This window comes from Callionymus lyra, chromosome 18, assembly GCF_982586985.1.
Source record: "Callionymus lyra chromosome 18, fCalLyr1.hap1.1, whole genome shotgun sequence".
NCBI lineage: Eukaryota > Metazoa > Chordata > Actinopteri > Syngnathiformes > Callionymidae > Callionymus > Callionymus lyra.
This window is the reverse complement of record NC_141835.1, coordinates 9362356-9378246: the sequence shown is the minus strand read 5'-3', so window position 1 is coordinate 9378246 and position 15891 is coordinate 9362356. Positions and strand designations below refer to the sequence as shown.

The following is a 15891-nucleotide window of genomic DNA, read 5'->3' as shown; positions in this document are numbered from 1 at the left end:
GTTACTTTATGATATTGTTTCATAGATTTTTAAATATTTCCTTTTTTAACGATTATCAACATCAAAAGTTTGTATTAATTGTTGTGGCAAAAACCGCGATATTGTGGAGTCGAATCCTTTTTTGGAATTCGAATTGATTATTCATTTTAGATTAATTAATTATTTTTTTTATATATATAGTGGGAAAAACAACATATCTTTACCAAATTTATTTAGAAAATAACTATATTTATTTAATGTTTCTCGCTCCTACTTATGCAAATGCTGGTTCTTTGTGCGAGTGCAACAAAGAGTTGACCCGCGCGGGGCGGTGTGTTCAACTCTCTCCCTCCGCCTCCAGTCGTCTTCTGTCTCGCGGTGAAATCCCAACCAAAAGGACTAAAATGGCGCTTAGTTCGCAAGGAACAAAGAAAAAAGTTTGTTATTACTACGACGGTAAGCGAAACAAACCTTCATTTCCGACAAAAAGGAGTTTTATTAACCCGCCACGTTGTGTAGTTCCTGCTAATAGACGCCGCGGTTTTAATTCATCCGCGGCTAATGCTGCACGTTAGCTTAGCTTCGAGCGGCTAGCATCATGACCGTGTGTCGCCAAAAAAAAACCGACTTGGGAATGAATCAAACTCGAATACTGTTAAGTTTTCGAATGCATTTTTCTGAATTAAAATGTATAGTTGCTCCACCTTTTTGTTGTGTTGCACAGCGAACATCTATTTAAGCGTGCTTGCTAACAATGGCGATGGTTCATCATCATTAACACGGTTAGCACCGGTTAGCATACACGGCTACATCTACAAAGGAGCATTTGACTTGAAATTAAACATGCTTTTTTATTAACTAAAGCGTCAATGTGTGCTCTTAAATTGACGATTTTATGTTAAACTATGCTTTAACGAACTCTGTTTTAGGTAAATCCGACAATTCCTGGATTATCCCGAATGTACTTTTAATCTTATGTCCATTTATTTCCTATAATATAGGTGATGTTGGGAACTACTACTATGGCCAGGGTCACCCCATGAAGCCCCACCGAATCCGCATGACCCACAACTTGTTGCTCAACTATGGCCTCTACAGGAAGATGGAGATATACGTACGTTTACTTTAACGCATCACTGAAACTTTGGCGACATAAAACTTGTGTCTCAAGCCACTTCTTTTTGCATCAGCGTCCACACAAAGCCAGCGCAGAGGAGATGACCAAGTACCACAGCGACGACTACATCAAGTTCTTGCGCTCCATCCGACCGGACAACATGTCTGAGTACAGCAAACAGATGCAGAGATGTGAGTTGTTGTTTGTTTTTTAAATCGCCATTTTATGTAAAAAGCTTGGGTGTAAACGGTGAAATCTTTCTTCCAGTCAATGTCGGAGAGGATTGTCCTGTCTTTGATGGCCTGTTTGAGTTCTGCCAACTGTCTGGAGGAGGCTCTGTTGGTAAGCGATCATCTTTATTTTTAATTTTAAAAAATGTAGACAGTTTCAATTTAAGGGTTGGTTCGACCAAATACTTGACTAATTTTCTACTCTTCCTCGTGTCGACTAAAGTCTGGGATTATATTCAGAGTAATCTGTTCCTTCTAAGAGTTGCAGGCAAAAATGTATGTTGATTTTAATGTTGTGATGCTCAGTTCTCTTTGTCTTAATCGAAAATGACACACTTTAAAACATCCAAATACCTCTGTCTATAATGGAAGCGCTCACGATATTTAACAGGACTACTTCCTGTTTGTGCAGCACGTTGGCCTTGAAGCTTCTGCTACAAACTATCTTAAAATATTAACTTATTTGAGTTTTTACGGAACAATTTCTTAAGTTGAGGCTTCAATACAAGATGGATGTTACAGACAAGTAACACGAGATATTTGGATACTTTGAAGTGCGTCATTTTTAAAGAAGGTGAAGACGCCTAAACACTAGTTGCTAAATTAAAATCACATTATTGCACTCTTAAAAGGAACATATTACTACCAAGCCAAGAGTAGAAAATGAATTAAATATTACATTTTTGTAAACCATCACTTTAAGTTGGTTGTAAGTATCGGTCCACGGATGCTCAGCAAGTTTCTCATTGTTTTGTAGCCGGTGCTGTGAAGTTGAACAAGCAGCAGACAGACATCGCCATCAACTGGGCTGGTGGTCTTCATCACGCCAAGAAGTCCGAAGCGTCCGGGTTCTGCTATGTCAACGACATTGTACTCGCCATCCTCGAGTTACTGAAGTGAGTGAACTGCTTACATCAGGGCTGGTCAATTAGATTTCTCTTAGGGGGACCATCGAGCAAGAAGCCTAAGTAAGATGGTAAAACGAAAACTTGCAATAAATCTTCTAAAACCCAGGAAAAATGCAAAAAATATCATTTTATTGTATTTTTAAGAGTTTTATCTGTTGCGAAATTATTATTATTTTTTTTAATTGCCTAAAGCCTTCTGATGTGCGAAGACGGAAGACAACAACCCTATCATCATATGTAGAGTTGAACTAGTGAAAAGTTAGTTTCTCCACAATCTTGACATCATGAGGGCCATATTCATTCAGCTATTTCCGGGTCCGGTTTGGATCCTTAAACTGTTACAAATGCGCGACAGAGTTTATTTTATAACGTGTGGTGCGAATGTTTATTGCGATTCTTCTTCGCAATCATTCAGATACCACCAGAGAGTTCTGTACATCGATATTGACATCCATCACGGCGACGGCGTGGAGGAGGCCTTCTACACCACTGACCGCGTCATGACGGTTTCCTTCCACAAGTACGGAGAGTACTTTCCTGGCACAGGAGACCTCAGAGTAAGATGATCCAGACAAAAACACATTTAATCACCATGAAACAATAAATTAATTATCTGTTTTCGTCAGGATATCGGTGCTGGTAAGGGCAAGTATTACGCTGTGAATTACCCTCTTAGGGACGGTATTGATGACGAGTCCTATGAAGCCATATTTAAGCCGGTGAGTAAACATTTACTGACACAGATTTGTGGTCGCTAAGTCGAGTGTTGCTTGACTTGCTTTCCTTTCGTCCAGATCATGGCAAAGGTGATGGAGATGTACCAGCCCAGTGCTGTGGTTCTTCAGTGTGGAGCCGACTCTCTGTCCGGCGATCGACTTGGCTGCTTTAACCTCACCATCAAAGGTAAGTCTAAGAAATTAAAAACCCGTCCATACATTTAAAAATAAACGAAATGTCTTTCACTCCAGGTCACGCCAAGTGTGTGGAGTACATGAAGAGCTTCAACCTTCCTCTGCTCATGCTCGGCGGCGGCGGCTACACGATCCGAAATGTCGCTCGCTGCTGGACGTACGAGACAGCCGTGGCGCTCGATACGTCCATCCCCAATGGTGAGTCTCGCATCTACGTTCAATGATGACTTCACTTGTTGTTTTCGTAAATATGTGCCTGAAAACTCTGTACAGTAAATATTTGTCTGTTTACAAAGACGTTTTGTTTTTCCACACAAAAAAAGACGTCACTCATGAGTTCATGACATTTTGACTTCTGAAACAAAAAATGAAAAAAGAAAAGTTAATTAAAATGTATGCTATTTATTAAGTTCTCATACTTGTTGTAAGAGTATAATTTCTAACGCATTCTCTTGTTCAATCCTTAATTGACATGTTTGTGAAATTGCCTCTTCTTTTTTTTTTTTTAATCAGATGTGTACAAACTTCTTTTGAGGGCCACATTTAATGCCGTATAAACGATCAAGGGCCAAATGGAAAGAGTTGAATCTAGAGTCATTTAGAACTTCCAAATAAAATCTTCCATATCTTCGACCAGGCAGGGAAGATAATCATACAGTGTTAAGGAGTGTTTCCCTTGATCTTATCATGAAAATGTTGTAAATTTTACATTTAAAATATATTTTTTAGGATCATAAATACTTTTCATTCCTTGTTAACGTATAGTTTATAACGAAGACTGCATGAAATCTGCTTAAGGGCCACGAATGGCTGTTTTTTTTTTAATTGAATTTTCCTCTTCTTCTTGCAGAGCTTCCGTACAACGATTACTTTGAGTATTTCGGCCCAGACTTCAAGCTCCACATCAGTCCGTCCAACATGACCAACCAGAACACCAACGACTACCTGGAGAAGATCAAGTAGGTCACCTTCAGGTCCAAAGTTCAACAAGTCTGATCGTTTCTATAATATTCTGTACATGTTTTCCGTCGTGCAGGCAGCGTCTGTTCGAGAACCTGCGTATGCTTCCTCACGCTCCCGGAGTGCAGATGCAGGCCATCCCTGAAGACGCCGTCCAGGAGGACAGTGGAGACGAGGAGGAGGACGACCCCAACAAACGCATCTCGAGTAAAAAAAAATGTTTCCCTTAGTAGCCGTTTCCCTTTAAATCCAAATCATCCTTTGACCTTACAGTTTAAATGACCTCTAGCTCTTCCTCCTAACCTGGTCCTAACTCTTGATTCCTACAGTCCGCGCTCACGACAAGAGGATAATGTGCGAGGAGGATTTCTCCGACTCGGAAGACGAGGGCGAGGGCGGCCGCAAGAACGCGGCCAGTTTCAAGAAGGCCAAGCGAGCCAAGACCGAAGGGGAGAAGGAGGGAGAGGAAAAGGAGAAGAAAGGTGAGGAGGAAACAAAAGGTATCTATTCATTTTTTTTTTCTCATTCTCATCCCGCACATCAGTTTCTTTGTGTTATCTTTTTATTTCCCTGCCCCTCCACCGCCCGGCAGCATCCTCGCCCTCAGTCGATCCACTCTTGTTTGACACTTGTACAGCCAGATGATGTGCTGGTGTTGACTGGTTTGTCCTTTTTTTTTTTTTTTAAAACAGAAGTCAAAGAAGAGGAGAAGGCGCCAGAGGAGGAGAAAATGGACACGTCAAAGTAAGTTTTCAACTTGTATCGTCAAGTTAAAAACATTATTTTCTCAGGTAGATTGTTGCTTTAAAGTAAAGTTTAAGCTTAAAAAACTTGGTCTGGATCCCCTTCCATGTACCGTATTTTTTGGACTATTGGGTGCACTATATTTCTTTAATTTTCTCCAAAATTGGCGTTAATAATTCTGATTGTGCTTTACTGACTTTGAACAGATTTTATGTGATACACAACTGTATCATCAGTTTTATCTTGACCTTTAAAGTATATACTTTATTGAGTATTGTTTTGATTGTTTAAGCGCTTTGTGACCCTGGTCTGGAAAAGCGCTATATAAATAAAAATTACTTACTTACAACTGTGTGTAACTGAGACTTTTGGAGTAACTATATGCACTTTATTTGCCTTATAATGTTGGTAATGGTCGGAAAAAGTGGATGGTTAAAAGTTCTAATCGGCCTCAACATCTCCCCCTTCAGGCCTAAAGAGGAATCGAAGACACCCTGAAGACTGTAGGCGCAGAACGATCCAACTTGCTTTTAAAGTCCTCCCCCCGCCGTTGCCGGGGGCGAGGACCACACCTTTGTACTGAGATCGAGTCCCCCCCACCCCCCCTCTCAGCGGGACCAGGATCTAAACCGGTTTTTCTACACCTTTAGATTATTGCTGTTAATGATGCTGTTGGTTTTTTTTTATATATATATCCCTTACTGTCTGTTTCTTTTGACTCCCCTCTTGTGAAACTACTCTGTAAAATGGAGTTGGCAAATGTCTGCTTTTTATATATCTGATGGATTTAATTTATTTAAATCATAGATATTTTGGATACTCATGTCCTGACTCTCGTGCCCGTGCCTTTGGATGAGTAGTTGAAGCATGTTTGTATCATAGATCCTTCTGTATCATGGAACGGCTCACGTCATATGGCACAGTGTTTTTTTTTAGTTTAGATCTTTTTCTATATCCGCCCCTTCAAAAGTTTCTATGTCTCCTGGTTCATGATACTGGACGTTTTTGACGGATCACATTCCTCTCAAATTGGATCTTCGATGTTCAGGATGATTTAATTTGTTGTGTATATATATTTGTACTCTTTAAGAAGCTTAAGTCATTAAACTAAAACCAATAAAAAAACACCCCAAAAAACTTTTCCATTTTTGGCTCTTTTCTTTTTTTTTCCATGCCATACATACAAAAATGTTAAAAAGTCACAAGTATAAAAAGGTTTCAGAGCCGATGACTTAGTGTCGTGTCTCCGTCCAGCAGCTCTTCCTGCTCCGGAGCCTCCACTTCCGAGTCCGACTGTTGAGGTGGAGCTGGTATGGACACGACCTCCGCTCGATGGATTCGCACCTGCAACCATAACGGTGTATTTTTTTAATCTTCAGAATTTGAATCCAGCCTCTTTTAATAAAGTTCCATTATTTCACGATTATTAGCATGTCTTCCTGTTGTGTTATTGTCCCATCACCACTGTCTCCCTTTTCCATCTTAGCCGGTCAAAGCAGCAGGTTGTTCTACAACTAGCCTGGTTCTGCTCGAGGTTTCTGCCTGTTGAAACTCTTTCCTCACTAATGTGGCTCATTGTGATCACTAAGGCCTGTCTACTTATAAATTAAGCTCTCTTGAGATTAGGTGTGGGTGTGTATTGGCAAGAATCTGGTGACACAATATATTGTGATACTATAGTAACAAGGATATATTTGTCGTATTGTCCAAGTACTTGACTCGGACAGAGTACATAAGTCTTGAGGAAGTCATAACTACTTTCATTTCATTGTTTTGAAACCAAAATATGCCCAAAAATCAGCTTTAAAAGCGGCTGGAGTCCACTGTATCCTCTCGTCCTCAGTCATCGCCGGGATTTTATTGTTCCTTTAGTGGCTGCTGCCATCAAGTGGCCGGATGTTTAATTGCAACACACAAATGAACAAACGCCGTGAATATTTGCATGTATAATCTAAATCGAAAAAATATATATTTTATAACTTTATTGAGTTATAAACCATAAAAAATGAAAGAGTATCGTGAATAAATAAAATAAAAGCTACTATTAAAAAATAAAATGGGATCCGAAAAGCGGAAACTGTTCTATCGAGTATCGTGAAGTTTATCAATATTTCTTACACTCCATACTTTTGTGATGTCAATTTGACATAAAATAGAAGCATTGTGGTCGCCATAGCAACCATACAAGGAGTCGGTTCAGGAAAAAAACTCACCCTCCGTGCGCGGATCGGCTCCCTCCTGCAGGGACACAGGTACAAGAAGGACGTGCACGCCGCGAAACACCGGAACGAAAACACGGCCTCCGTGACGCACATCAGTATGAGCAGCACCCACAGGACGATGGTCGTCCCCTGACGCGAGAGAGACCAGATGTTTCAGTCGCCGCCACACAAGAGAGACGCCTCGACCTTCGACTCACGTAAATCCTGGTGGGGTCGAAGGGACACTCGTTCGTGATGCTGGACGAGTCCAGGTCCTCGCTGATGGAGGTGCAGTGCGTCAGCAGGCTGCGGCCCTTGTGCAAGATGGCCGACACCATGGAGATGAACAGGCCCAGCGTGGTGGCGACCGCCAGCAGGGCGGCGAGCATGCTGAACACCAACAGAACCCATTGCTGGAAGAAGAAGTCGGGAATCCTTACAATGACTTCAGGAGGACAAGTTTAAACAGGATGGGTGGGGGGGGGGGGTGTTGTTGTCTCACCAGGATCCTGCTTTTCTTGTTCTTGGAGAGGACAATAGCCAGGACTCCACCGATGATTCCCTGAGGAGAGATGGACGGGTTGTCAAACAAGGGAGGAGGGTTTTTTTGTTTCAAACTCACCAGCAGCCCCGCGACCAGAGCCACCACGTTGGAGACGGCGAACACCATGATCCGAGCCTCCGTGTGGACGTTGATGTGTCGGAGGACGGCGCCGTGCATCAGCGCCCCGAGAAGGAAGTTGATGTGACCCACCAGCACCAGGCCCAGGCCCATTTTCATCAGGGCCTTGTTGTCCTTCAGGCTGGCGCAGCAAACCCCTGCAGGGCGACACACACAAACATGTCAATTTAACACATGTAATTACAGTATATTGTTATGATAGATAACACTGTATTCTGTTTATGTGAACCATGATTTATTATGTTATTTTAGAATAAAAGTATTGCCAGTTTTGTAAACACAACATCTTTTTTTTTTAATTTCACGTAAATAGACAAAAATAATTCCGAGCCAGAATTATTTTTATTGCCATTATCAGTGAGGGGTCCTAATAAGTAACATTAGAAAAAAAAGGATCCTAAACATACATTTAAAAATAATACAGTTAAACCATTTACAATTAAAAATTGCAGGTGTGGACAGTGACAGTTTGTGTTCATAAGAATCAAATCAATACAATATATTAAGAGACTTGAACATGACAGTGAGCATATAAAAAAAGGACAATTAAGTAAGTAAGTAAGTAATTTTTATTTGTATAGCGCTTTTCCAGACCAGGGTCACAAAGCGCTTAAACAATCAAAACAATATTCAATAAAGTATATACTTTGAAGGTCAAGATAAAACTGATAACACAACAGGAGTTCCAGAAAATCAAGGAAAAGCCTGAACAAATAAAAACTTCTTAAGATGTTTCTTAAAGGAGTCAGTAGATCATCAAACACAGAGAGAGAGGAAGATCGTTCCAAAGCTTAGGAGCAACAGTCTGGAAGGATTTCTCTCCTCTGGTCCTGAACCGTGTTCAGGAACCATCAGTAGATTCTGATCCACAGACCTAAGAGCCAAAGCTGGGGTGTAAGTCTGGATCAGATCAGTGATGTAATTAAATTAACTAATTTTGTAATTACATCGTAATTTTGAATAACATTGCGTTCAGAATATTTGTACAAATGTTATTATAAGTTTATTGTCTTGTTTAACACAACAGGAAATGTCTGAGCTGTTGACGGTATGGAATGAATTAGATAAATTAATAAAATATGTATAAATCGATAATGTCATTGTAGTTCCAAATACCCCTGCGTTATTTGAGCATCTTCTATTATGTTATTTAAGAATTAAAATGATAATACTTTTATTGCCAGTATTGTTAACACAACAAAGTTTTTTTGTGTCGACGGTATAAAATAGAATTAAATGAATGAATAAAATAAAAATAAAAACTAGATCAAATTTGAATTTCATTCAATTCATATATTAAGTGTTTATATAAACATGAATAAATAAATACAATTAATGAATTTCGAATAATGTTTTAAGAATATTTTTTAACATATTTTCAGAATATATTATAATGTTTATTCAGAGTCAAAAAAATTAAAACATGTTTATTGCCAGTATTGTCAGAACAACAGGACTTTTGGTGTTGACGGCATGGAATGAAATAAATAAAGACAAATTAATAAATAAATAAAATCAATACTAAATAAAATCAATAAAAAGAGATCAACAAAATACATTTCCCAAATAATATTACATATTGAACATGTTTTCTATATGTATTATTATATTTCAGAATCAAAATAAGAACATGATTATTGCCAAGAAAAGGAAATGTTTTCTTGCCGTTGACGGTATAGAATAAAGACTAAATAAATATAAAAAATAAGATCAATAAAAGAAATGAAGCGAATCGTACATTAAAGTAATCACATGAACATGAATACCTTGAATGAATTTTGTACAAACATTTTGTACAATTACAATGTGATGCTTTTTCTATTAAAATCTTTTCAGTTTGTTTTATTTGGTTTGTTGTCATTTTGATTACAAGAAACAGTTAGAATTCTTTATCATAAATTGCCATAAATGACTATAAAACGTAATAATTTAAATTAAATTCACTCAAATTATTGATTTAAAAATGGCTCCAAATACCTCTTATTAGTCCATCTTCACTCTGGCTTGAGAACATACTTGTAGAAGTTGGTTGCTCTGTACGTTTTGTTACCGTAATGATAGGAATAGAGCCGCCTGTTGCGACATCATAGGCTAATTTGTTTGTACATGTAGGAACAGATCGTGTTACCAGAGTCAACATCACATGCAGGATCTGTCACCGAGGAGTCGAGGGACCCCTGCCTGGGCTGAACAATGGAGTGTTCCAAACCACCTGAGGGGCCCTCAGTGTTTACACTGGAAATATTTACTACTTATTGACAGTAAATGAAATCAAACAATAGTGTGATTTAAGTGTAATAACACAATCTGACTCTTTAAAATTTTAATTTAAACTTAACAAATATCAACTTAGCGATAGATTTAAGAAGAAGAAAACGATGTATACTTGTCGTTTAATTCAAGACAAAAAGTTCCAGCAGGTACATGGAGACTCTGGGTCAGACCACGCCTAAAAAAAACCCGCAGAATATCCGGTTTCCTTGTCAACAAAAGCGTTAAAGTCACTCACCTAAAGTCACCATGATGGAGTTTATTGTTCCTCACACGTCACGCCGCTGCTCGCGTCTTTCTCATCTTTTATTGTTTCGCCACTTTTCCTCAATAAAAAACTTCGGTGAGAAGTTGACTCGCCTCAACTGTCGCTTACCTGCGCTCCTCCCACCTGCGTCCCTCAGGCCACGCCCCCCGTTGGTGACCTCACGCCGTCACGTGACTCAGCAGACGAATATTAATTTTAAATAAAAATGTAATTCTGTTCTCTCCAGCCAAGTCTTCCGAATGACTCGACGAAACATAATTTTTAAATCCAAGATAAATGTTTATTTATCTTTAAAGTGACTCAAGCCGACAACACCGCTGTGTCACACTGACATATGCGGTCCCTGGAAACAGTGTCTTGTTACAAACGTTCCACAATTATAAGTATTAAAATTGATAAAAAATGAAAAAGTAGGTTATTCATATGCTATTAAAAGTCAGGGATTTATTGTGTATTTGTATTCGTTCAGTTGTCGTTGTACACATTTTTTGTAAGCGAATTTAAATGTGTATTTTGTTATTATTATTTCTTTCTCTATATATATTTATTTTCTGTATGTTATTATCTTTCCTCACGTGGTACTTTGTTTGGATTTGGTGAGAGGGCACATCTTATTTTCTATAGAACCAATTTAACTATGTCTAGATTAAATCCTTAATTTAAAATAAAATAAGATAAAGTAAAAAAACGTAAATATTAAACCATATAGTTTTCATTTGTATTGTTTTTTACAAAATGAGGAAAGTATAACTAAAATAAAAAGCACGAGGAAGAAAAATATATAATTTCTTTCTTTCCTTACTCTAATTTTTACTACATTTTAGTTTAATTTAATTTTGTTGTGTTTATATTTTATTACCAACCATTATGCATGATGGATATAAACTGTAGTAAGTAAGTAATGGTTATTTCTACATTTGCTAGCAAGTTAGCTTAAATAATCGATAACGAAACGTCATCCTGAGGTGAAATATTGTTTAAAAAATAAATGTAGCCTTGATGAAATATGACAGCTGCGAAAAATTTCAAATAAGGAGTGATTTATTCAGATCACATGCAAAAACATTTCAATTAAAAAAAAAAAAATGGAATTTCCACTCATTTGTGTCTACTTCCTTCAGGTGTTCCACTTGACTCCTCCCCCTCAGGTGACTGCTGATAGGCATAATTGAAATCACCTGAGTGTCCTGCTCCTGTTATTAACACCTGCTGGTGGGTGATGTTGGACTAGTGGTCATGGCTGCTGTTGTTCTTTGGTTTCTTCTGGGGCTCTTGGCCCCCGTGTGTCCACTACCGGGTCAGCAGGATGCGGCTCCCCCGACTCACCCTCAAGGCTTCTTCAAGAACCTCCTTCGCATTCCCTTCGAGAGGAGGTCGGACTTTACTCCCTACGTCTTCAGCTCCTGGAGGCCCCACAGACCCATGGCCTTGAACATGATGCCGGATCTTCTTCCCACCCTCATCGTCCCCAGAGTCCAGGTGCTCTGTGAGGACTCGCTGCTCACCGTCCTGGTGGATAAGAGGTTCGGTGGGGTCACTCTGACCAAAGAGGACGTCCAGCTGGGCGACGGTTGCCTCACGACCAAAGATCTTCCCAACAGACTCGTCTTCACGTACACGTTCAGTCAGTGCGGGACGACTCGTGAGGTGAGTTTGACTCGTGTCTGGGTTTAGGTGAATCTTCTTGACTGTGTTTTCTCACAGATGAAGAATGGATTTGGTGTTTTCTCCAACGCCCTTCACTTCAATGTTCAAGACCCCATTTCTGCACGGTCAGCGCCTTCACGGGTGCACATCTCCTGTATGTCCAGGTGAGGCGCTATAACTGTATTTTATAACTGTATTTTATAACCGTATTTTAAGAAAAATCGGTATATTTTATTCAATGTAATAAAGTATTTTAATCAAATACATTTGTTGTATGTAAGTATTGTAGTAATACAAGTAGAACTACTATAGACATTGTGATAAAGTATAGCTACATTTGAATATCGTGATGTTTCCACAATACTTTATTGATATTCAACAGCACTGTTTTTTTTTGTTTTTTTTTATATCTACATTTTTTAAACTTTTAAATTATTTTAATGTCATGGTTTGTATTTCAATAAATCCCATGAATTATTAAATATTTTGTATTTCTATTTAAAAATTGCATTAGTTTTTACGCTTTTTTTGCATTTAAAATATAGGCCGCTAGATGGCAGCAGTCTTTACCACCTCCGCAGTTGGAGGGGGAAAAAATATTCTCTGGGATTAATTGAGGACGAGAGGATACAGTGGAATTTTCTTTTTTTTTTTTAAATTAAAGTATTTGGCCTTTAATGTCATGCTTCTGTTTTTTTATCATGGTTATTATGATATACTTTTAGAAGTGTGAGTTAAAGGAACAGTGAGATACCGGCGATGACTGAGGGCAAGAGGATAGTCAACTCCAGCTCCTTTTTAAAAGCTGATGTTGGACATATTTTGGTTTCAAATGAAATTAGTTACGGCTTCGTCAAGAATCATGTGGTCTGTAAATTCTGCAACACCAGAGTCAAGTACTCAACGATACTACAAATATATATACTTGTTCTGATGAAATATTTTCCAGGTCTCCTGTCAACCCAAACCAGCAACAGCGGGCTGTACTTCCTAAGACCAGCAGAACTTTCACAATGAGAGCCATGAATCGTCAGTAAGTCCATCAAAAAATGTTGTCCTTGGTTGCTAAAGTTTATTTCGTAGCTTCCTGGACGGACACTGCAGCGTCTAACCTCTACACAAGAGGTCGGACGGTTCACCTGCAGATTTCTGCTGACCCCCGACCCCGAGAGCAACTCTTCGTCCAGTCATGCTTCTCGTCTCCATCTCCAGAACCGGAGGCTCAACCCAGACACCCCATCATTCTGAACAAAGGGTGAGCATCAGGCAGATTTAAAAAAAACAACAAAAAAAAACAACACTGAGTTCTGGTTCACTTGTGGTGTTCGTCAGGTGCGTCACCGCCATCGGTTCTCAGCACCCGGTCACCAAGTTTGTCGCCTCGCGAGCTGCTAATGTGGTCAACGTTGAACTCAACACCACCTTCATGGTCCCACAGGTGAGGTCTGGTTTATTTTAAAATCAGTAATGTTATTAAAGAGACTTCCTGTTGCAGATGTTCGTCCACTGTAGCGTCCTCCTGGCTGACCAGATGGTCACGAGTGGGTCCAAGTCCTGCAACTACAACCTGATCCAGTCCAGGTAGTTGATCATTCGGACGATGACTCGGCATTTAAATCCATGACTAAGTTGAATGTTGATATTGTGGATGTAAGACAATGACATGTAGAACTTTAAAATTCAATAATGGTGGATGAAATGATGACTCAAAATTGAAACTATCTCAATTATTCTCCCTTCATTTCCCTTCACTCTTTGGTCAATGTGTTTTTAGACCTAAGACTGACTAGTAATTGTGGCCCCTTGTGTGACCGAGTTCGACACCCATGTGTCTACAAGCTTTGCCTGCGATCACTTGAACCCAGTTATGACTTCATTTTACAAATGTATTTGATTATTTATATTGTCATTTGTTTAATTTATGTGTGCTTTGATCCCTTTCCCATTTTCTGACAAATATTAAGTATCTGTCAGTTTATCAACTTCACTTGAAAGTGCTATGAGTATTTAAACGTACTGGGATTTTTCAAATTAATGAAAAATCTGTTTAATCTTAATCATTTTACATTATGTAACATATTTTTGATGGCTTTAGAGACGGAAATGACGCTGCCCAACTACCCCTTCTAACTAAAATAAAGTTTTAATGAATTTTAAATCTCACTACCCCTCAGTGAACTCATCACTGCAGCTCGGTTGCATTAGACTCATTTTTATTGTCCCTGTAAATGCAATACCCAATAACTTTCTACTTAATCTTAATTAGTATATCTGGGAAGCCTGTGTAACTCTACGTACAGATGAATCTTATCTGTGTTTAGGGGATCATTCTGCAGATAAGTTTCAATGCCTGCTTTCGGATGGTTTTTCTAGACTGGATAAACCATTGAATTTTTGAGAATTCTTGTCGGCGGCAATGTAGACCCCAAGTACGGACATTATTTCTTGCAGGATATTAAAAGAAACATACTTTTTCCCCTCCCTTTAGCGCCTTAAGTGTCTTTAATGGCAAATGTTTTTCTTGAATCAGGTGGGAGGAGTTGAGTGGAGATATGGATGTTTGCAGCTGCTGCATGTCAAAGTGTAAAGGCGTGTCAATCAAGAACCTCCAAGAAGGTTTGTTTTTTAGAACGATAACTGGGTTCTCAGAAGGGTCTCGAGTGACTGACGTGGTTGTTCCAGGTGCGAAGGCCATCGTCACTGCAGGCCCGTTCTTCATTAGACCTTTGGCTCAGAAGCCAGAGGTCGACTTGTCGGTTCAGGATAACGTTGCAGCAACAGTTGAGCCTCGGACTCCGATGGCGTTGGATCAGTTTTTGGAGGGTCGGGTGGCTCGCTGGCTGCCTGATCAGGTCCAGGCAGACGATGCTTCTAAGTCAGACGGTGACGGTGAAACCAGTCTGAAGCTTCCAGAGCAGCCGGTCAAGGTTGCAGAGAAACTCCCTGAAGCACCTAAGACCTCAGACCTTCCAGATTCAAAGGACGAGACCTCGGTCAAGCACCAAGACTGGCAGCAGTGGCCGCCCGTCATCCGCTCCAAACTAGAGATTTCCAGAAGCAAAGACGGCGCTCGGTCGCTCAGCTACGAGGAAGAGGTGCTGATGAACGACGAAGGCTCGCTCAGAAGATCCAAGAGGAGGCCTGGACAGAAAGAGCTGATGCCTTCTTTCCTGGATTTATTCAGGTGAATCTAACGTAGCTTCTTTGGTCGTTATGGCGCTAATGTGCTTCTCTTCTTCAGGAGGATGGACAAAGCGGAGTGAAAACTGACTTAAATAAACATGTTTAATAATAAAAACTGTTTCATCTGCTGAATTCAACTTGTCTTGAACTTGTTTATCCACCATCATGCGCTTTTTTTTTCTTTTTTTTTAACCAGTATCTCTAAAAATGACCCTTGTAGTTTGGATTGTTAGCATTTGGTGAACTCAAGACCACCACACAAATCACTACTTTTAAGTATGTGGACGATATGAAACACTGACTCCTAACATGTGACCCAGATACAGCTTGTATTTTTGGAGGCAGATTTGTGATGTCCTATATTAAAACTCTAAGCGCATAAATTGGATCAAGAACACGTATCGTTATTTTAAAAAGTCTATGATAGTAATCGAAATGACACATTCATCAGTATGATTCAATGCTGCCGTTACTGCTTTAAATGGTAACTATAAGTATTAATCCTTTGTTAATTTGTTTTGATTATGCTAACGCAAGGTTGGGCGTCATATAAGACGGTTCTACTTCATGTTGCTACATCCTTTAACCAAACTTTACTATTGGTTAATCTCGGCGGTGATGGCGAAACTCTAGAAGGCTTCGTACTTATGAAATAACTTTGAGGTTCTATTTGTTGGGTTTAAAAGACATTAACCAATAGTGAAGCTCGACTAGAGGCCTTGGCAACATTTGTAGAACCTGAGGTTATGATTAGATGACTCTGGGTTTTTATTTGTACATTAAAAATTTA

The 15891-nt window shown here is 39.3% G+C and overlaps 3 protein-coding genes across 4 annotated transcripts; 2 read left to right on the top strand and 1 right to left on the bottom strand.

The window, feature by feature from the left end:
- The first annotated feature begins 295 nt into the window (after window positions 1–295).
- LOC148060402 (putative histone deacetylase 1-B) lies at window positions 296–5989 on the top strand. Of its 2 annotated transcripts, none has more exons than XM_087779544.1 (14): window positions 296–435; window positions 981–1093; window positions 1170–1287; window positions 1364–1438; window positions 2084–2222; window positions 2650–2791; window positions 2861–2953; window positions 3029–3137; window positions 3203–3343; window positions 3996–4104; window positions 4182–4312; window positions 4435–4587; window positions 4798–4849; window positions 5320–5989. In XM_087779544.1, exons 1-14 carry the CDS (start codon window positions 384–386, stop codon window positions 5345–5347), a joined length of 1455 nt encoding a protein of 484 aa, XP_087635670.1. In that variant the 5' UTR covers window positions 296–383; the 3' UTR covers window positions 5348–5989. The 2 variants fall into 2 exon arrangements, with proteins under 2 accessions (XP_087635670.1, XP_087635669.1); XM_087779543.1 differs by having other exon boundaries at window positions 4435–4605.
- A 63-nt stretch (window positions 5990–6052) lies between these two features.
- On the bottom strand, window positions 6053–10388 carry tmem54a (transmembrane protein 54a). Its single transcript, XM_087779545.1, has 6 exons — window positions 10242–10388; window positions 7673–7869; window positions 7553–7612; window positions 7269–7463; window positions 7063–7200; window positions 6053–6193 (listed from the first exon to the last, which is right to left on the bottom strand). The coding sequence occupies exons 1-6, from the start codon at window positions 10252–10254 to the stop codon at window positions 6068–6070; spliced, it is 729 nt and encodes a 242-aa protein (XP_087635671.1). The 5' UTR covers window positions 10255–10388; the 3' UTR covers window positions 6053–6067.
- A 1119-nt stretch (window positions 10389–11507) lies between these two features.
- Window positions 11508–15238, top strand: zpcx (zona pellucida protein C). Its single transcript, XM_087780404.1, has 8 exons — window positions 11508–11918; window positions 11976–12059; window positions 12890–12947; window positions 13002–13173; window positions 13251–13356; window positions 13414–13499; window positions 14449–15102; window positions 15160–15238. Exons 1-8 carry the CDS (start codon window positions 11508–11510, stop codon window positions 15179–15181), a joined length of 1593 nt encoding a protein of 530 aa, XP_087636530.1. The 3' UTR covers window positions 15182–15238.
- The last annotated feature ends 653 nt before the right edge of the window (window positions 15239–15891 follow it).

Bases quoted from the DNA above. Each gene is read 5' to 3' on its own strand.
- LOC148060402 (XM_087779543.1), top strand. From the start codon at position 384: ATGGCGCTTAGTTCGCAAGGAACAAAGAAAAAAGTTTGTTATTACTAC. The intron at 1,094-1,169 runs GTACGTTTACTT...TTTTTGCATCAG, and splicing joins ACAGGAAGATGGAGATATAC to CGTCCACACAAAGCCAGCGC. The intron at 4,850-5,319 runs GTAAGTTTTCAA...CTCCCCCTTCAG, and splicing joins GAGAAAATGGACACGTCAAA to GCCTAAAGAGGAATCGAAGA.
- tmem54a (XM_087779545.1), bottom strand. The intron at 7,464-7,552 runs GTGAGACAACAA...TTCTTCTTCCAG, and splicing joins ACAAGAAAAGCAGGATCCTG to CAATGGGTTCTGTTGGTGTT. The intron at 7,201-7,268 runs GTGAGTCGAAGG...CTCTCGCGTCAG, and splicing joins TCGACCCCACCAGGATTTAC to GGGACGACCATCGTCCTGTG.
- zpcx (XM_087780404.1), top strand. From the start codon at position 11,508: ATGGCTGCTGTTGTTCTTTGGTTTCTTCTGGGGCTCTTGGCCCCCGTG. The intron at 12,060-12,889 runs GTGCACATCTCC...AACCCAAACCAG, and splicing joins CACGGTCAGCGCCTTCACGG to CAACAGCGGGCTGTACTTCC. The intron at 15,103-15,159 runs GTGAATCTAACG...TCTCTTCTTCAG, and splicing joins TCTTTCCTGGATTTATTCAG to GAGGATGGACAAAGCGGAGT.